Source organism: Siphateles boraxobius, unplaced genomic scaffold (genome assembly GCF_051911475.1).
Source record: "Siphateles boraxobius isolate OS27281-9 unplaced genomic scaffold, OSU_SipBor_1 65, whole genome shotgun sequence".
In the NCBI taxonomy this organism is placed as follows: Eukaryota; Metazoa; Chordata; class Actinopteri; order Cypriniformes; family Leuciscidae; genus Siphateles; species Siphateles boraxobius.
Genome location: NW_027509192.1, coordinates 13,962,986 through 13,984,511, shown reverse-complemented (window position 1 = coordinate 13,984,511; position 21,526 = coordinate 13,962,986). Strand labels below are relative to the sequence as shown.

At 37.9% G+C, this 21,526-nt stretch overlaps 1 protein-coding gene across 1 annotated transcript in view; it reads right to left on the bottom strand.

Moving 5' to 3' along the window:
* The window catches only part of tln2b (talin 2b), a 154,979-nt gene that overhangs the window by 26,075 nt on the left and 107,378 nt on the right, over positions 1-21,526 (bottom strand). Inside the window, exons 25-41 of the mRNA XM_077211108.1 lie at positions 21,037-21,165; positions 20,842-20,944; positions 18,068-18,276; positions 17,446-17,565; positions 17,053-17,250; positions 14,523-14,662; positions 12,798-12,891; positions 11,990-12,079; positions 11,775-11,897; positions 9,944-10,087; positions 9,710-9,871; positions 9,399-9,539; positions 7,092-7,273; positions 3,827-3,959; positions 2,232-2,333; positions 1,141-1,311; positions 819-965 (exon numbers count right to left, since the gene is read on the bottom strand). Of these exons, the coding sequence (XP_077067223.1) occupies positions 819-965; positions 1,141-1,311; positions 2,232-2,333; positions 3,827-3,959; positions 7,092-7,273; positions 9,399-9,539; positions 9,710-9,871; positions 9,944-10,087; positions 11,775-11,897; positions 11,990-12,079; positions 12,798-12,891; positions 14,523-14,662; positions 17,053-17,250; positions 17,446-17,565; positions 18,068-18,276; positions 20,842-20,944; positions 21,037-21,165 (2,388 nt within the window). The remainder of the gene's footprint in view (positions 1-818; positions 966-1,140; positions 1,312-2,231; positions 2,334-3,826; positions 3,960-7,091; positions 7,274-9,398; positions 9,540-9,709; positions 9,872-9,943; positions 10,088-11,774; positions 11,898-11,989; positions 12,080-12,797; positions 12,892-14,522; positions 14,663-17,052; positions 17,251-17,445; positions 17,566-18,067; positions 18,277-20,841; positions 20,945-21,036; positions 21,166-21,526) is intronic.

Below are 21,526 nucleotides of genomic sequence, written 5' to 3'. Positions count from 1 at the left end.
CAATACATATGTCTGTGATTGGCTACATCCCTCAACGCTGCAAACATGTTATAGAAACTCTGGCCTGTAAATTGTTTCTATTTTGTTTTAGTTGTTCTTGTTGATTTTCTGCAACATATGAACATTTTTTTATTAGTTTTTATGTTTTATTCATAGATATTTCTAGTTTGCGGGAGTCCCGTGAATCTTTTTATTCTCCCGTATCCGCACACACAGAGTGAGTGCATTACCGCTCGCACCCGCGCTCGCACTCGGCCATCAAATCTAGTCCCGCACCGCACTCTATTGCATTGAGAGTGCATGTCTCTAGATCGGCGTCTCGCGCTCGCGCCATCCACACAAAACGTAACGTTAGCCTACTACTCTTTGGCCGGCGCGCAAGCCCAAACAAGTGTGTGCGGCGTGCCTGTTGTTTTGTTTCCGGTCTAGCTATCCGGTGTGATGTTGTAGTTTTTCTAACGTTACTAGTTGTTGCAACAGCATGTGAAAAAAATACAAAGTTTGCTAGGCCAAAAACAGCGTTAATCTTGCGATAAAAAAATTGACGCCGTTAAAATGTGTTTGCGTTAGCGCCGTTAATAACGCGTTTAACGGACAGCACTAATATATATATATACACATATACATACACAGTATTTACATACTTTTCACCTGCATTTGCATATAACCAATGAAATATAAAAAATAAAACTTTCAGACTTTCTTGTTTGGTCAATCATGTTCTGTTTTTGGGGTCATTCGCTCCCTTTGATTTGTTGATATTAGCAATGGTTTTGGAAAAAAATGATTTTCCGCTAGTTTTCAATAGAGTCACTAACCCGCCCGATGGACTCAGCGATGGACTCCACCATGCCGCCCACCATCCCGCCCTCACTGGCGGCCTCGTTTAAGGTCACCATGATGTCATCAACTGCTTCCTTCATCAGCTGGGCTGCTTCGGCTATGGCATCATGGGTGTGGGTCGCCTGCAAGCAGAAAAAAACTTTGTGTCTCATGGGATAAAGATGGCCAGTACAGACCCATTGGCACCACTACATAACTATACACAAACAAAAAGCTCTGCTAATGTGCCATTGGATGCTACAAGTTGAGAATTTGCAGATGTTTATCCCCGTGAGTTGTTATTTCCATGCGTCGTACCTTGCGGTTTCCTCCACCCTCTTTGGCAGCGTAGAGCATCTGTAGAGCCGACTCAAACAGGGTTTTGGTTTGATCTAGTATGTTCATCTGCTGCTGGTGGTCGGCATGTTTCGACGCCAGTCCCACTGACGCCACAATGACTGGCTCAAAGTAGCTCGCTAACTGAGTCACCTGGGGGGAAAAACAGACGGGTTAAGAATATCTGGCATGCAAACATACAGTTTCCTGTATATATTCCAGGCAAGAGTGATGTATAGAGGGAACTGATAAAACTTCTTTATTTTTCAGTTATTTAAGTGATTGACAAGCTGATAAACACTTTAGACAGGCGCATTAATATTGGTCCAAACAAACACAGCCGGATTTAATTCAGCCAGGTTTAGCACACATTGCTTTTTTTTAGATATGCTGTCATACTGTGATCAATTCATGATGTTTATTCTTGAGATTCAAGTATCTGATTTACACACAAAAAAAAAGACGTAATGTATGGAAGTATGAAGAAAGACGAGGTTGTTGATCCAGGAACATTTCGCACTTGTGTAAATCACATTAAGCCTTCGGGGAAAATAATGGTCTGTGTCCGAAAGCTTAAAAATGCTGCATTCCGTGGTAGGAAGGCATCAAGCCATGTTTGAATCCAATGATAGCTTCACTTCCTGTCTCCTGAGATGTGATCGATTTTTGAAGGCAGCGCAGATGTATCCTTCGCTGATTTTAATATCCCACAATCCTGTGCGTTCCATTCAATGGCAGTTGAGTAAAGATGGCGTCTGACAGTTGCAGGTGGTGGTCAGTTTGTGTGTTACCATACGTTTTTGACCAACGTTTTCCACTTCTGATGTCATTTATAGCGAGAAATTACTAGTGTTTTCACCAAAGCTCGCTCTATTTTGCTGTAGATCATAAAACCGTCACACTGCCTCAGAAATCTTTTCGAAATCAGTTTTGTGAGGCATCTTCGTGTGCAAACACTGCCTGCAGAGTCATTGCCTGAGGAAACAAGTCAGCTGCCTAAGCTTTCGGACATGGATTCGCTGCAGTGGTATCATTACTTGATTTTCCGATATTTAGATCCATGTCCCTGTTACCTTGTGTCCGAGCTGAGCCGCTTCCCCTCGCGCTGCAGTGGAGATAGGGTCAATGAGGTGTCCGATCTCCTGCACGGCAGAGGTCAGCTGCTCCTGTAAAGCCTAATGGAAGAAGTTTCACATTAGCATTAGCACAAACCAAATCCTGAAAAGTCAAGCCAAAACGCTTCGATTGCCCCCTGGTGGCTGGCTGCAGTACTGATCTTAAACCCCGCCCACTCCATGTAATCGAATGGGATGCGAGCCAAACTAAAATATCCAAATACACTACAAATAATTTTTTTTTTCAAAGATCGTTTCTGTCATTTTTGATAGTTCTTATCACATAGACATATGTTAAAGTGTTATTTTTTCCAATACGTTTGGTTTTAGTTAGTTATTTGAAGCTATAAAAATGGGGTGTAATGTCATGATAGATTGCGTGAGCGGGAGTGTGGACTGGACCTTGATGCCGTGGCTCCCCTACTGCATTATTATATAAATATAATAATGATACAAACTAAATAGAAATGTATATATAAAAAATATATTTAAAAAAACTAATAAAAATTACAAAAGCATATTACACAACTACTAAAACTTAAATTAAAATGAAAACTGAAAATATAAAAATAAAAGCTGAAAATAATAATAATAATAAAAATAATATGAATACTATAAAAGTATATAAATAACATTAAATAACACTGAAGCTGATATATGTATATATATATACACACACATATATATATATATATATATATATATATAGAGAAAGAGAGAGAGAGAGAGAGATAATCATTAGACTAGGTGGTGGGTAAAAATAAAATTAATCAATTATTGATTTATTCATTCATCAAAAATGTAAGTAAAGAAATAACTTCTCAAATTCACAAATAAAAAGACATTTTAAATAGTTTATTTAATTAATGTAATTCGGTATATCAATAAAATAATCCTTGAATTAAATAAAATAATAGGGGGAGGGGCCTTACTTATTTTTTGGATAATTGGATAAAAAAAGCCATTTATAGCATTTATAAAAACGGTATTTAAATGTTTCACTTAAAATTATTTATAAAAAGTATACATTATTAATATTAATAATGTTACTTTACTAAATAACAATGTTACTATACGAAGTTACTATACTTTTAAACAACATGAAATAGATTTAAATGTCTATTTGTTGGTTAATTTTTTATTTATAAATAAATACACTGATAATTCATAATTTAAAAAATATATATTTTTAAAGGAATAGTTCAGTTAAAAATGAAAACGTTGTCATCATTTACTCGCCCTCAATTGTTTCAAACCTGTATGAATTTTTTTATTCTGCTGAACACAAAAGGAGATATTTTGAAGAATGTCGGTACCCAAACAGTTGATGGACCCCGTTGACTTCCATAGTGTTTTTTCCTACTATGGTAGTCAATGGGGTCCATCAACTGTCTGGTTCATACAGGTTTGAAACATTTTGAGGGTGAGTAAATGATGACAGAATTTTAATTTTTAAGTGAACTAATTCTTTTAAGCATCATTCCTAATCCTCCTCAGAAATGAACACTGCACCATAGCAACATTATTGAAACATAATAGTTTTATTGGTTTACCTCGAGGGAGATGTCGTCTCTGCGGGGCAGACTCTGACCCACGGCGACGAGAGACACCTGCTCAATGTCCCTGATGCTCTTGTTGATGCTGTCGATGGACTGGTCACACTCCCGCTGCCCAGGGGCCTTGTCCCTATGACAACAGAGGAGAACAGGTTGCTATGGGGTATTTTTCAGCTTAATTGAATTAGGTTTCTCAACTAAATCCGGATATTGTACATTAAAGCATCATAAAACAGGAGAGTCAGCGCAGACGTGGGCGTTTTTGCTCACACACACACACACACACACACACACACACACACACACACACACACACACACACACACACACACACACACACACACACACACACACACACACACACACACACACACACACACACACACACACACACACACACACACACACACACACACACACACACACACAGGGCTGGCTGAGCTCCAGTGGTGATTGGTTGATCTGGGAGGACAGTGTGTGGAGGGCAGCCAGGTGGGCAGTGAGCCCAGCCACTGTTCCTGCTCCTGCTGAGAGTGTTACAGTCGAGGTCCTTCACTGTCGCTGATCTCAGATCAGATCATCTGTACGCACTCGGAGCAGAAGTGTGGATGAGTGTATGATCTGTGTTCAGTCTCTTCATGCTACATCAATCACCCGGGACACTCTCAGTGGAGAGAGAAACCCAGTAAGAGTCACTTTCCACAAAATACAACTCAGCAACATCAGACACATTCTGATATTCAGCTTTTATTTGATAGAAAATCCTTCAAAACACTTACTGAGAAGAAAAAAACCTTAAAATAAATGTTGGCTTCTAGAAAAAGAAAAGTCGTACTTGTGTTATTTTTTAGGGATAAAAGATTTTTACAGCTGATTCATTCATCGATTATCTCGGACGGTTCTGATTGTTTATCAAAATCTCTGTTATAACAGTTATATTTAAGTTAACTGTTAACTGAATTAAAACTTATTTTCGTATTATTATTTTTAACAATGTTGAAAACAGCTGCTTAGTATTTTGTAAAAACTGGGATACATTTTTAAAGGGGTGTTTACTGCTTTTTTTTCTTTGCATGATTGTGTTTATGGGGTGCAATATAACGTCTTCGTGTGTGTGTGTGTGTTTTTTTTAAAGCCTTATTTTTCATAAATTTCACCTTTATTGTAAGCCGCTTTCTCCCCTGTCATTTGAACGACCGGTTGACTTCCTGATTCTATGAAACCACTCCCTCAGAAACAGGCAATGGGCTCAGACTGGTTAGTTGGGCTGGTGTGTTGTAATTGGCTAAACTGCGTAGCGCACGTTGTCCGGAAACTTCACACCCATTACCTCTACAGGCGAAAGTTGCATGTGTTTCAGTCAAATGTAAATAATGGTGTCAATACTGCGTATCAGCTTGAGCCAGAATCAGACCCAGAAAGCGGCAATGAAGAGAGTCAAGCAGAACCTCCCCACGGCTCTTACAAAACGTTTCTGAATGGTAAATTTTTTTTATTATTATTATTATTCTATTCTATTCTTTTCTATTCTACTATTATTATATATGAATTTTGATACGCTGCTACTTGAAAATGCTGCTGCTTGTTAGCTTTGAGATACGGTTTTCTCCTGATTAAACATTTAATATAACTGAATAAATGACAGAGTAATACCAGAGTAATATTGTTTTATCGATATAATGAACAACCGTTTATCTATTCACAAAACTTAGTTTACTCGGTGTATCGTTTTCTTTAGGTGTACACGTTTGTCTTATACACACAAAATAGCATTGAACTAACTGGCTACTATAAACAAACAGCGTTGGCATTGGTTTGATCAAATCGAAATATTACGTCATAAAGTATACATGGAAAATACATTTACAAAATTAGTACATAATTAGAAATTCAGGTCCAAAATGTGTGTACGCGTTTGTCATAGACACATGAAATAGCATAACTAAGTGGCAACTAAAGCCAGCGCTGGCATTTGATTACGTCCTTGATAAAAACTAAAACATTACGCCTAAAATTATACAAGCAAATACATTTAAAATGATCAAGTCTTACTGACAGGTTGTGGCCCAACAACTGCTGCCTCTGGTTTTAAAGTTGGAACTGCTTCATGTTTTAGTAACAGTTTGTTGTTGAATCCGGCATTGGATTCGTGGAGATTCTGGAAGCTGTCTTCCGTAAAATGCGCAGCACAGAGAGCTAAATTACGATTGTAATTTTCTGGAACATAATGAAACATAAATTGTAGCCTTTGTTGACGAACTACAGCGTCCGTAGAAAGCCCGAACACAGAAGACCTGACAGCTGGGTGAAAATAACACACTTTTGACGGCATGGCTACTGCTCTCCACTATAACTCTTCCTCTTCGACAAAGCCGCAGAAATATGGCCATGCCCCCTTTTTTGCATATTCCGGAGGGAGGGTTGATTATGGGTTAGTTACGTATAAAACCCGGGAAGTATCTCGTTGTAGTCCCATTGGAGTCGTTTTATTAGGCATTAAACTTCCTGATTTTTAAAAGACGATATCTCTGCTTACGTTGAACTTTCAGCGCAGCAACTTTGCAGATACTGTTCATGCACCAACAGCAACATTACACACTATTTAAAATGAAAAAAGTGCAATCGCAATCAACCACCCCTTTAAAGGATTCATTGATGAATAGAAAAAAAAAACAGTATTTATTTGAAAACCTTTTGAACAGTAGTATATGTCTAGGTTTTTAAGTAGGCTTAGGAAACACATTCCAATGAATAAATAAATATAAATGCAATTTAATGAATATAATTTATATTAAAAATAACACAGGTGAAATTGATGTGTTAATTAATGTGACCATTTTGTATATTTATACATTCTTTGATTTGCGTATTTGTTATTTTATTATCTTTTAATGTAGCAACTAATTATTCTATATTGATTGGTTTTGTTTATAACACACACACACTATCTGGTTTTTCATTTCACTGGTTGTTGGTAATATTACTTCCCCCTGGAGCTGTAATAAGAGGAACAGACTCATGTGTGAGGGAAGATCTGAGAAGATTTGAGTGTGTGTGTGGACTGAACAGCTGCTACTGTTAATAACTTGTGCTTGAGTTATTTAATCAAGAAGTTTGAATTATACCTCATCTTTTACCCGCATTATTATTATTATTTAACACCTGATGGTGACTGAGGCCGCCGCACGCTTTTCACATTCATCTAACCGGTCACAAGCATTTCTTTCTCAACTGCTGAACTCTTTATTTGCATTATACAGACCTGATGGACGTGATGAGGCTCTTGATGGAGTCCGACACTGTCCTTGAATGGCCTGCCAAGATGGACCAGGTGGGAGGATCTTTGGGATTAATGATAAGTGAGCGGGCCGTCTCTAATAAGTGGGTGGAGCTGTCCAGCATTGAACGAGCCGAGCGAAGGATTGGCTCCTGGGAAGCTGAACCCTACAATTAGAAAAAAATACAAGTCAGTTTACAATTCATTAGTTTTTAAAATCCCATACAAATGTGTGCAACATACTGTATATAAAGGGAAAATGTCAAAAAAAAGGTGAATATAATATTCACTGAATGAAACAAGAAAAAAAAAAAGAATGATTCTGTAACTCAATCATAAAGACAGTCACTTGCTTCATTCCCGAATGAATCAGTGTTTTTGAACTACTTTGTTGAGTCAATTATTCAATGACTCACTCATAAAGAGTCACTTGTCCCTGAATGAATCAGTGTTAAACTGACTCCCTCACTTGTTTTGTTCCTGAATGTTCCTGAACCAATAGGGATAGAAAAGAAATACAATTCAGTTTACAATGTTAATTAATAAAATACAATATATAGTATTCTTTTCATTTATTCATAATACTAAAATATTTTCCCCCCAGAAATGGACTGAGGTGTTTAAACTGTCAAGGACTTATTTGAAAAACATCGCAAAACTCCAATCCACACTTACTGACCTTTTAGACTTCCTGTGAGTCTAGTGCCAAACAATCAGTGAACGAAGAGAACCATTTTGTTTTGGCACAATATTAGAGTCAATATTTCAAAGACAGAGGATTCATCTAGTTCTTCATGTACGCACATTTTACCATACTTCATACACAAAGAAATACAGTACAAGTGAACTGAAAATTTTAGATTTTTTCATTTTAGACAATATATAACCAGTTACTTTGTTTTTGTTTCGCTAGTTTAAACAGTTCCAGAAAAAAACAACTGATGTGTGTCTCTGAGCAATCCACAGTAGTGCGGTTTCTTTCCTGAATAAACATTTTTGAAGAAGTGATTATTCACATTACTGATTAATTCTATAACTCATTCATAAAGATAGTCACTTTTTTAGTTCCAGAATAAAATCAGTGATTTTTTTTTAAACGACTCACTCAAAAATATCACTTGTCACTTGTTTCACTTGAATTAATGAATCAGTGTTTTTGAACGAATTGACTAAGTAAACAATTAAATGACTCACTCATAAAACAGTGGCTTTTTTTTCAGTTCCAAGAATGGAAAGAACGGACTTGTGTTCTCGGGGAGACCGGTCTTGCCAGGCTACTTTGAAAGAACAAACTCGGAAGGATGCAAGGAAACAGAACGCATCCTTGTGAGAACTGAGATTGCTCAACTGACCGTCCCAGCATATTATAAGTAGCGAACAATGCACAATAAATACAACATAACATCACAAACAAATGTCATAACCTATTAAAACATTTCTTTCATATTATTATAGACATTTATTTTCATGTTATTTTATTTAACCGGGTGTATTTGTGAAAATGAGTTATGAGTTATGTTTAATGTTACCTATGCTTTGTCAATGTTAAGATTATTTTTAATATTCTAATAAAAATACTGCAGGCTTTCTTCACGTCTTCATCACTTTATTAAAATCAAGCAAAACAAACAGACAAATGTTTACTTTTACGAGCCATCTTTGCGAGCTTGCAGCGGGAATCTCTTAAGTGAAGTTTAAAGTTGAAAGCTTACAGGCTTCTGTACGTAGTCCGCCCGCAGTGTCTTCTGGGATTTCTAATGGTTTGATTCTCTCACGTCTGCATTTGATGAATGCTCGGGCACTTTCATGCGTCCTCTGTACTTGCATTCTTGAGTATAGGAACCGGATTTTGACGGTTGATGATGACGTAGTACGAGAACACAAGGACCCATATTGAGAAACGGCCAGTCACTTGCTTTGTTCACAAAATAATCAGGGTTTTGAACTTATTGGTAAAATAAAGTATTCAATGACTCAAGTGTCCACCACTAATGCACAGACTGACAGCTTGTCAGGAATGAATAAAAACAGTCAAACCCTAACAGAGCATCTTTAGATTCGTCTGTCCTCCTGATTTGGTTTAATAGTCAAAATTTGGCACAAACCATTCTGTGAAATGAGGACCCAGGCATGCAAACTCACACACACACACACACACACACACACACACACACACACACACACACACACACACACACACACACACACACACACACACACACACACACACACACACACACACACACAAAATAAATAATACATGAAATATTGTGGTATTCAGTATTTCATCACCTCATGGCTTATCTGTGCAGGAATGCTGGCAAACTCAGGGTTGGAGGCAAAGGTGGAGAGATTATCCACAGCTTCTATCAGCGGGTTCGTGGCCACTCGGCACCTCTCGCGGTTCTCATCTGAGAAATCCCCGTCTAAGGCCTGAGAAACAATGCAGAAACAGATCCCATCTGCTAAAACACTTCAACCCATACAAATAAATACAGCCTTATTGATGGTTATAAGTTTGCAAATGGTCAGGCAAGCGTATGTCTTCATGCTAATGCAGAAAATTCAAACTTGATCTTTTGGTAATTAATCGCAGGCCGTACCTTTATAGTTTTGACAAGGTTAGCAGTTGTATTGGCGACCTCTTTGGCTGACTGTACGAAATGTCTCCGGGCTACAGGATTGGCTGTTTTGGAAGACGCCAGGCGACAGGCGTTGCAAAGGGCAGAAGTGTGCTTTGCAACAATGGTAGCTGCTGACAGAACCTACACAAACAAAAACAGATGAGAATGCAAGCCAAAAAAAAATAACTTAATACTTAAGAGCCAAACAGTGACCTGGGAGGGGCTGCTGGCCGGGTCCACCAGATTCTGGCAGGCCATCTGAATCGCTTGATTGGCTCTGGCAAACTGGATGGGATCGACCAATCCCTGATGACCTGACTGGCTGTTGGGGTCTGAGACTCCTACCAAATAGGAGGCCTGAAGAAAAATAAAGTAAGGCACAAAGAGTGTATTGTGTTATTTATTTATTTACATTTCTTTATTTCTTTAAAATATATATATTTAAAGCAATTAACGCAGCATCCGTTTTTTCTGTCATCCTTTGGCTAGCGTTACATTATATGGTCACGCTCTTCTTCATGCAAATGCTTTTAAACCATTCAAGCACGACAACACAAAGAGAACGTGCTGTCTGTGAATGTCCTGTCTATGTGACACACAAACAAGTCACGACGCACAGAAAGACGCGAGCTAGTATCGTGCGCACAGACAGCGCGCCAGAATCGAGTTCTCTTTCACGCTTGAACGAACAATAACACACAATTATTCCAAAATGTCGAGTGTCCTCACAACATAATAGCAGTCTTTAATGAATTAAATAAAGTCTTAAATGAACTTAAAGAGTTGTGAGAGAATGAGATGCGCGTGAGATCCGCGTAATGTGTAGCAGTGGCTGGTCTTAAAGAGACAGCAGCCACTAATTCTGTCTGTCAGTAAAGTTAATCAAAGAACAAAGGTAACAGAGACAATTACTCACTGTACTGGATTGATTTAAGTTAACTTAAACTAAAAGCTGTCATATTTTTTTTGGGGGGGGGGGGGGGGTCATTTTCATTGAGACATCAGTGGAAGTATATTTACAAGTATTTAAAATATACTGTCTTTGTTGTTTCTACATTCATTTGGAGATTAACTGTGAAATTCCTACATTATAAAATATATAAAAACTTAAATGTGTTTAATTGCGATTACTTTTGTGATTAATCTATTTTTTTAAATCGACAACACTCATTTTTTTACATTTATTTAATAGTATTATATTATATTTATTTATTATTTATAATTACATCTTTTTTTTACTTTTTTAAAAATAAATTTCCCTTATAGTGCAAGATTCATTTGTGTACTGTAAATATTTTACATTTTTAAATGTTTGTTTTCATAATCGTACATAAAAAATGTCCCCCTCTGAAACTTTTCAGCTGACAAAACTATTCAAAAGATTATATTGAAAAAACAAATACCACCATAGCTTACGTTTTATTCCATTTTTAACTATTATTTACATTATTATATTCAATTATTATTATATTTTTATTTTGAATTATTATATTACATTATTATATTATTTTTCAAAATATAGAACTGTTTTTCCACCACTGAAACAGCTTCTCTACTGAGAAAACCAATGTAGTGTGGACACCATAGCTTACTTTTCAATTTCTTTTTTATCTATTATTTTCTTTTTTTATTATTATTTATATTATATTATTTGATATTCTATTATATGACTGTCTATACTTTTTTTAATGTTAGTTTTTATAATCTTACATCAAAATTCAACTTTATTTTCCACCTTTGAAACAACTCTGCTGACAAAACCAATGAAGTCTGGACAGAAAAAAAGTTAACCGATAGCACCACATCTTAGTTTTCAAGATCCGATCAGGTCCTGATGGATTAAATTATTTCCCACTGAATATTCAGTTTTACTCAGAAATGTAATTTAACAGAAGCTAAATGTGCAGCAAATGCCTATTCATGTTTTCGATAACATCAAATGATGTTGGTAATGCTTTACTATTGAATTTGTTTACTATTGAAAACGCAATGTAGGAAGTGCATTTTGGGAGAATTATCAGACACTCCCAAATCAAAATCTCACCTGGCCCGCCGCCTCGGTCAACCCACACAACGCTTTGGACGCCACACCTACGCAATCCCCAAACGCTGGCACGTTTCCCGTCTTACAGTGCTGTGAGATTCCAGCCATGGACTCCCCGAGAACCTGTTAGAGATGTGTTAACCCGAGAGATGTGTTAACATTTCGAATGAAAAAGATCTTTAGAGAATTTTAGAATGTTGCGATGGATTCTTTACCTTGGAATTCTCCATAACACTCTCAATGCAGTCAAAATAAGAGAGATCACTGACTGGCTCATTGGGATTGTCCAACATTCCTCGCACGGCCTGTATGTACGAGAGAGAGAGAGAGAGAGAGAGAGAGAGAGAGAGAGAGAGTGAGAGTGAGAGTGAGAGTGAGAGTGAGAGTGAGAGTGAGAGTGAGAGAGTGAGAGTGAGAGTGAGAGTGAGAGAGAGAGAGAGAGAGAGTGAGAGAGTGAGAGAGAGAGAGAGAGAGAGAGAGAGAGTGAGAGTGAGAGAGAGAGAGAGAGTGAGAGTGAGAGAGAGAGAGAGAGAGAGAGTGAGAGAGAGAGAGTGAGAGTGAGAGTGAGAGTGAGAGAGAGAGAGAGAGAGAGAGAGAGAGAGAGAGAGAGAGAGAGAGAGAGAGAGAGAAAACACCCCATTTCAAAATGATTATTGGAGGCACGTATAGGATTTGATGTAAAATCGTTCACAGACCCCAATCATAATTATTGGCTCTTTTTAAATACACAATTGACCTGTGTCCAGCAGATTTGAAAGTTTCACAGAGGCATCACACAAACAGTTGTTTTTAATTTGTGATAAATAAGGCCAAATGTGATCTAATGTTGATTGTATATAAATAAGACCACCATAGAAGATCTAACAGACCCCCATCTCATCGCAAACAGCTCATACTGGCGGCTTTCGAAAGTATATGCAGAATTATATATAAAAGTGCTTTTATAAAAGTACATTATCATTTCACAAATAAACATCTCAAATATAAACTTTTGAGAGACTAAGTGAGTGTTTGTTCAAGTACCTCAAGTTCTCGTAGAGCATTATCACACTCTTTTTGTCCTGGTGCCTGCTGGGTACAAATTGTGATGAGCTGATTAATGCTTTCCGTAACCGCTCTGAAACACAAAACACAAAAGAAAATCACAGTCAGAATGACACAAAACACAAAAAATGGTCTTGAATCTCTATTTCGAGACTCATCGAGCTTTCAGCCCCTTCTAAATATAGAAAGGAGGCACTAACATTGATGTCTTACAAATTAATCAGAATCATGACAAAACATGACAATCATGGCAAGATTGGTTACACTCATATGAGTCTAGATGTGAGTGGGTGTATGTGTGTGCCGTTGTGTATATGTGTTAGTCAGTCCCCTTTGTCCCTCATTAAGGAAAGAGAAATCAATTTAGCCCAAAACCCTCAGGAAACCTTGGAGTCACACACACACACACACACACACACACACACACACACACACACACACACACACACACACACACACATACACATACACATACACACACACACACACACACACACACACACACACACACACACACACTAAAAAACAAGCATTAAGAAACCCAAAACATACAATAACAAACGAAACTCACACACTAACAAACATACACAATAACAAAACTCAAGCATTAACAAACAAAACACACTAAACATACACAATAACAAATCAAACTCCCACACACTTACAAAAATACTCACACAATATCAAACAAAACTCACATTAACAAACACAAACAACAAACTTAAACAGTAACAAACATACACATATTCACACAACAAAACAAACATAAAGAAACAAAACATACAATAACAAATAAAACTCACACACTAACAAACACAAACATACACAAAATAACAAACAAAACTCAAGCACTACCACTAACAAAACAAAACTCACACAAACAAGCACAAACATACACAACAAACAAACTCAAACAGTCACAAACACAAACATAATCACACAATAACAAACAAAACTCAAACAGTAACAAACACAAACATACACACAATAACACACTCACACAATAACAAACAAAACTTAAACAGTAACAAACACAAACATACTCGCACACAATAACAAACAAAACACACACTAACAAACATACACAATAACAAACAAAACTTAAACACTAAAAAACACAAACATACAATAACAAACACACAAAGACAAGCATTCACACAAAAATTAACAACCACACTAACAAGGAAAACTTTCACTTACCGAAACACACAAAAATTAACAACCACACTAACAAGGAAAACTTTCACTTACCGAAACACACACACACACACACACACACACACACACACACACACACACACACACACACACACACACACACACACACACACACACACACACACACACACACACACACACACACACACACACACACACACACACACACACACCTAACCCTAACTGAAATCTTTCTGCATTTTCACAATAAAACAAAACTTTACTTTATACTTAAACAGTTTTCACTAACGAAAATGCCCCCCAAAATAAGTTTTGTCAGATTTAGCTCCCGTATAGGTACAAATTTGATCCAAAAATAGGGTTAAGTAGGTACGTTCTTATTCACTCATACACAAAGTTTCTAATTTTGTGAAAACATTCAGCTGAATAGCTCATTTCTTGCCGTTGGCCGCCAGGCTGGCCCTCAGGTTGACTGGCTAATGATCAGTAAACTCTCCCCAGGCCACCGAATGAAGCTCATCCTACCGTGCTGCAGCTGCGAGGAGATTCTTGGCATTTGCCGCCCCTGGATCAACGGAGAGGGACTTTGCGGCCAACAGCAGCTTGCTGGATGCCATGGAGATGTTCTTCAGATTACCAATCACCTGGATCTGGTCATCTGTGGACTGTGGAGACAGAAGATCAGCTCAGCCTACAGTCAAACTGTCATGTTTTTCAACTTTATTCAGCAGAAAAATGTGCAGTTCTTTGAAAAGAGGGTATATTTTATGGCTAAAAAAATGTAAGGGATAGTTCACCCAAAAATTATACTACTATCACTTCGTCTTTAAACTCAGATGGCTTTCTTTCTTCTTAGAAACAAAAAAGAGGATATTTATAAAAAGCACTTGTAACTTTTCTATGCAGTTATAACTGGGAATTGAAGCTTTCAAGCCTTGAAAAGGATGTAAAAGCACCATAAAAGTATCATAATTGTGGTCCAAATGACTTTATTTATGTGCCATATTTCACACGTTCCATAGCCATGAAGGTTATGTGTGAGAGGAACAGACCGAAAAAGAAAATATACTATGGCTAGCACCTATTTGTCATCATTTGCCTTTCAACAAAGCATGTGAACCTACTGAACATTAATTATATGACACCACATACCTGTAATTAATATTCATGAGCAAAATTGGTATGCTTTAGTAATTTTGCCCCAAAAAAGTAAACTGTGGCTGTTTACTGGTTATTTAGATGGGCACTAGTCTCACAGATATCCTGATGGCTTTTGGCCTGTCCTTCCAGACCTCTGTGTCTCTCACTATCCCTCAGTCTTCCTTTAATGGGCATGTCACGCTTCATAAAGCCCTTGTGCCGGTTCACCTCTCCAAATCAATCAACAAAACATGCAGAACCAGAACATCATCAAAGATTTCATTAGGGTGGAGCGTCTTCATGCTCTCTGGGACAATTATGTGCCTGAGTGAATTGGATGAGAGGCGCTAATTAACAAATTAATCAAAATGCATATAAAACGTTTTTTTTTTTGGGGGGGTAGCTGTTTTTAACATGCGCTATATGGACAACAGTTGACCATTACACCAACAGGGACTGTAATAACATCAAATTCTAAATACATAGACATTAATAAGGAGTTGATTCCCACTTTGCAGCTATAACAGGCTTCCACTCTTCTGGGAAGGCTTTCTGTGGGAATTCTTGCCCATTCATCCAGTAGAGCATTTTTGAGGTCAGGCATTGATGTTGAACAAGAAGGCCTGGCTCGCAATCTCTGTTCCAGTGCATCCCAAAGGTTTTCATAGGGGTTGAACTCATCCAAAATTGTCTTTATGGACCTTGTTTTGTGCACTGGGGAACAGTCATGCTGGAATAGAAAAGGTCCTTCCCAAAAAAAAAAGGTACCCATAAAGCTGGAAACATAGCATTGTCCAAAATGGTTTGCTGAAGCATTAACATTTCCCTTCACTGGAAGTAAGGGGCCTAGTCCAATCCCTGAAAAAAGCCCCATACTATAACTCCTCCTCTATCAATCTTTACAGTTGGCACAATGCAGTCAGGCAGGAAACGTTCGCCCATCAGACTGCCAAACCGAGAAGTGTGATTCTTCACTCCACAGAACATGTTTCCACTGCTCCAGAGTCCAGTGGTGATGTGCTTTACACCTCTCCATCCGACGCTTGCCATTGTACTAGGCTTGCATGCAGGTGCTCATCCATGGAAACCGATTCCATAAAGCTCCCGCCGCACAGTTTTTGTGCTTATATTAATGCCAGTGGAAGATTGGTGCTCTTCAGCTATGGAATCAGAAGAGCATTGGCAACTTTTACACACCATGCGCTTCAGCACTCGGCGACCCCGCTCTGTGACTTTATATGACCTTTCGCCTCGTGGACGAGTTGATGCTGTTTCTAAACGCTTCCACTTTCCAATAACTTCCACTTTCCAATAACACCACTTACAGTTGGTGGTGGAATATCTAGCAGGGATGAAATTTCACGAACTGACTAACTGCAAAGGTGGCATCCTATCACAGTACCACCCTTGAGTTTTTTAGAACGACCCATTTTTTCCATAAATGTTTGTAAATGCAGACTGCATGGCTGGGTGCTTGATTTTTTTACACATGTGGCAATGGGTCTGAATGAAAAACCTGAGTTTAATAATTCAGAGGTTTTTCCCAATACTTTTGTCCATATGGTGTATTTAATGTACACTACCATTCAAAAGTTAATGGTACATTAAATTGATCAAAAGTGACAGTAAACATTTATAATGTTACTAAATATTTTATGGATTCCTATTTAAATGACTGGATTTCATTTGCGAAATTTTGCTGAGCAATGGTAAAAACTTTTTAATGGTAGTGTATGTTTTTTTCTTTCTCTTTTCACTGAAAGCAAAAAGTGTGAAGTGAGAAATTCACAGTGACGAAGAACATATTTGTTTAATATACGGTTATGCAAGTGGAATTTTGGACCAATGAGATTTCTCTGTGGGCGGAGCACATCATAAACCGTCTCCCAGCTCTGAGAAGGAATTGAAACTGTACCTGAGTGTGTCCGGCCATCTCAATGCCGGCATCTAAGAACTCGTCAAAGTCTTGGCTGAACTTCCCAGAAGCCATAGCCAGCTGGCCGCTGCTCCCACGTGAAGACTGCACCACATCCCCGGCCGAATGGTTCAGCTCGGCTGCCGTGTGGTTCAGGTCCGTCTGGGCCTCTTGGAAGGATTTGGAGCATGGAGGAAGCTGGAAAAGCAGAAGAGGGTGAAATGTGATGAAATGTCAGAGTTTATCACTGATAAACACAATGGGCCTGATTCATGAAACATGAAAAGAAGGTATTTTTATGTAAACCACCTGCAACCATGTACGCAATAACGATTTTTCTAATCATTTACACAGATTTAAGTTTAGACTCAGAAGTAGCTACAAAGAACTCACATTTTCCACAAGCAATTTCTTACTGGCCTCGCCAATGCTCCTGAGAGCCATGTCCACATCCTTCTGTCCAGGTAAGCAGTTCACACAGTTATTCAGGGAGTGAGAGACGGCCTTTGCCACCTGAAAAAACAACAACACATACTCTCCCATCAATAACTCTACAAAGGCCCAGAGAGTTGCAGCTTTAATCTAAAATTTAAATCAGCCCCTCAGCACAACAGAGAAATCCATGTCCTTAATTTATGCCACTGTCACAGACATATGCCAAGCAATATGTTTGTGTCCCAAAGGAACCTGTTCGAATCAGGAGGCTCACTGGCACCTTCCAGAAAAAGGGCCGCCGAGAAACAGAGAGACAGTCGAAAATAGCTTGGTTTATTGGAGATAATTGCCAAGAGGGAGATGATGGGAAATTGATCTGGTTTTTACAAAGTAGCTGAAGAAAACAAAAAAAGTATTCTGGGCTCTAATAAAGATGAGCAGATACATACCATACATACTGTTTTTTGGATAACTATATAACCTTGTGTAACTTCTACTTTCAATGAAAAAATCTTCTCGCAGATGGCCAGACATCTGTTTATTTGCATATTGTTTAAAGGTTGAATCTACGTCGTTCTACCTGTGCTAGTCTCTGCTGGCTCTCGGCATCACCGGGGCACACCAGGGCTTGGTGGGCTTCGTGGATGAGCATGGACGAGCCCTCCATCACGTGACAAGCGGAGTCCAGCATGGCTGCCGCAGCCTGAGGCTCCAGGGTACTCGCTGCGACTCCCCTCGCGGCCTGAGCCAATATCCTCAGAGCTTGAGCGGTTTCCCTTGCTGCCACACCTGTCGCAAACACACAATCCTGAGATTATGCAACAGGACGATGATCCCAAGCACACAAGCAAATCTACAACAGAATGGCTGAAAAAGAAAAGAATCAAGGTGTTGCAATGGCCCAGTCAAAGTGTTGCGACGGGACCTTAAGAGAGCTGTGCATAAACAAATGCCAGCAAACCTTAATGAACTGAAGCAACTTTGTAAAGAATAGTGGGTCAAAAATCCAACACAACGATGTTATACTGTCTTATAGAAAAAGTTATTGCTGCTAAAAGGTGGTTCTACAAGTTATTTAATCATGGGGTGTACTTACTTTTTCCCACACATGGCTTCTCCATTTTGCCTTTATTTTTGTTATATAAATAATAAAACGCTGTAAAATGTAATGTGTTTTTGTCCATCTGAGTATTGCATTTACCTAATTTTAATACCTGCTGAGGACCAGATGATTTTTTTATTATGTCCTGATCGTAAAATCCTAAAACCATAGAATTCAAAGAGGGTGTACTTTCTTTTTTACATAATTGCCAGACATTTATAACAGTCAGACCGATTAATCGTATGATATTTGGCATTCTAAGATTATATCTATCACAGTGATCTGCTGATATAAAAGTCAGGTTTAATTAATCGGATAAAATTTGAAATTCTGAGATTACAACTATCACAATGATGTACTGATGTAATAATCAGATGAAATTTGGCATTCTGAGATCAAATTTATCACAGTGATCTACCTATATAACAACAAGACCAATTGATCTGACAATATTTGGCATTCTGATATTTATTTCTATTGACCAATATTGACAATTGTCCCATTATCTTATCAATATTTGGTATTTTGATATTATATTCCGCTGATTAATCTGCCAGTATTTGACATTATGAGATTATATTGATTTTAACTAATATATTGGTCAGACTGATTAGTCTGCTTATATTTGGTATTATGAGATTGTATCTATCAGTGTTCAACCGATATATTGGCCAGATTGATTAATGAAGCAATATTCTGAGATTATATTTATCATAGGGATTGAGCGTTATATATATTTATTTGCCATTCTGAGATTATATCTATCAGTGATCAACCGATATATCGGCATATCAATTAATACGTTGATATTTAGGATTCTGATATTATATTTATCAAAGTGTTCACAGGATGCATCCCTCGGACCAATTAATTGTCTGACATTATGAGATTATACCTATTAAGAGTGATCGACAGGTATATTTACAATCCGATTAATTGGTCGATATTTGGCATTATGAGATTATATAAATCATAGTGAAAGACTGAGATCATTTGCATCATTCAATAACCATTCCCGCTTGGCTTAATTAATCTTAAGTGTACATTTAACCATTTTGTCATTCAACCACACTTTTTTCTCATATATCAATATATCAACAGAATCTGCATTAAAAATAAATACTACCAGTCATCCACTTATCAGCTTGTCATCACACTCATATCCATACAACGCATTCACTTTAACCTTGTTTTTACATTTACTGACTACATTAGTGCACTAAACTAAACTGTAATTGCAAAATCAAGGACATTTTTGAAGCACTCAGCCCAACTGTCTTGTTCCAAATTAAGCTTTAAGCCTCATTTTGGTGCATGGTTGACCCAGAATGCCCCTGCTGTTCCAACAAATGAGTGTGGAAAGAAAATAAGGTGCCATATGGGATCTGGCCTTTACTTATAGAACTCAAAGCGAATATAGGGAAGGGCCAATGCAGGCAAATTACATCAAATTCCATTATCCAGCCAAGTAGAGCCCAATTGCTGATGGTATGTTAAATCTAGTGAAAATAAGATTAATGAGGGACGGGGGTTAGTTATACCCTTGGCTTGAGAAACTGCAGGAGCCGAAGTGGAAGAGGGGGCATTTGTTTGAGTGTGCCATTAAAATCTGTCTTCAGAAGCTCTCCTGGGAGCAGCAATCCAGCCAGACAGAGTAAAAAATTGATGGGAGGTGCAGGTAAGTTACAGCATCGCTCTCTCTTCTCTGTTTTCATGCCTTTCAATCCGAAACAAGCAGCACTGAAGGAAAAACTCTTCTGCAACATTTCTGCAAATGTCTCTTTGTTAAAAAAAAATCACTTGATAGAAAAAAGACACTTGAAAACAAAAAGCCTGGACAATTAACTAAACTGGTAGAGAATTGAACTAGGCGCTCCAAGATCTAGGATTTGATTCCCAGCAAACACAAATTTAAGAAGATATATCTTGAACCAATTGTAAATTGCTAAAGATGAAGCAAGTTTTAATTCAACTTTGTATTCAAACAGTAAATCATTCGTCTTACCGTGATTTACAAAGCAAGACACATTCATGGATCAACATTTGCAGTTTGTGTTCTACTACTAAGCAACAAAGGCCTTAAGTCAAAATAATGATTGATTAATAGTACTGTATGTCAATCCAGGAACATGTTTTACTTCTGTAAATCCTATTGTTATTCTGTTCGTAATACTGTGCATTTTGTATTCATCAGCAGCTATAGATTCTCCTGAAGTGTTTCATATGTTGTAAAGCCACATAAGTTATCTCACCAGTGTAATGTTCATTGCCTTGGGCGGCACAGGTCAGTAGCTGAGCCATGGAGGAGCCCACAGCTTTAGACGTACTCCCCAAATCCTGAGCACATTTCTCCAACTACAGACACAAGCATTGTGAAGAACTTATGCTAAAAATGGATTGGCAAACAAGTGTGATTATCTATTTTTTATCTGGTACACTTCACCAACCGATTGTCCCGGTAAAGGTTTGAGTTGTCCTTCCAGTGTGGCCATTTTGGCGTCCTGTAGTTCATTCTTCAGAGTCTGGACAGCGTTGAGTGCAGAGTCAATCTCCAGAGGACCACAAGCCTCATGAGCCTACGACACAATACATAAAGATGAAAAATGTACACCCTTATACCCTTGCATGACCAATTTGAACCTGTTGCAGTGGAAATCTTTCTACCTCACGCAAAGTTTCCAATCGAGAAGTTTCCTATTGAATTTTGACTGCAAAAATTTGCTAAACAACAGTAAATGTGGCTGGACCTTAAATGATGAGAAAACCTTCAATTCTGTTCGAACCATCCCTTTAAAATGTAAGTATTGAAAAGATTCATTTCTACATGTGACCTAGTGCACTGCAGTAAGGTTATTAGTTATTACAATGCGCCTAAGGCTGTGTTCACACTTGTAGTTCGATTCTCTTGGTTCTTTTGGTCCGGAAAATGAAAGAAAA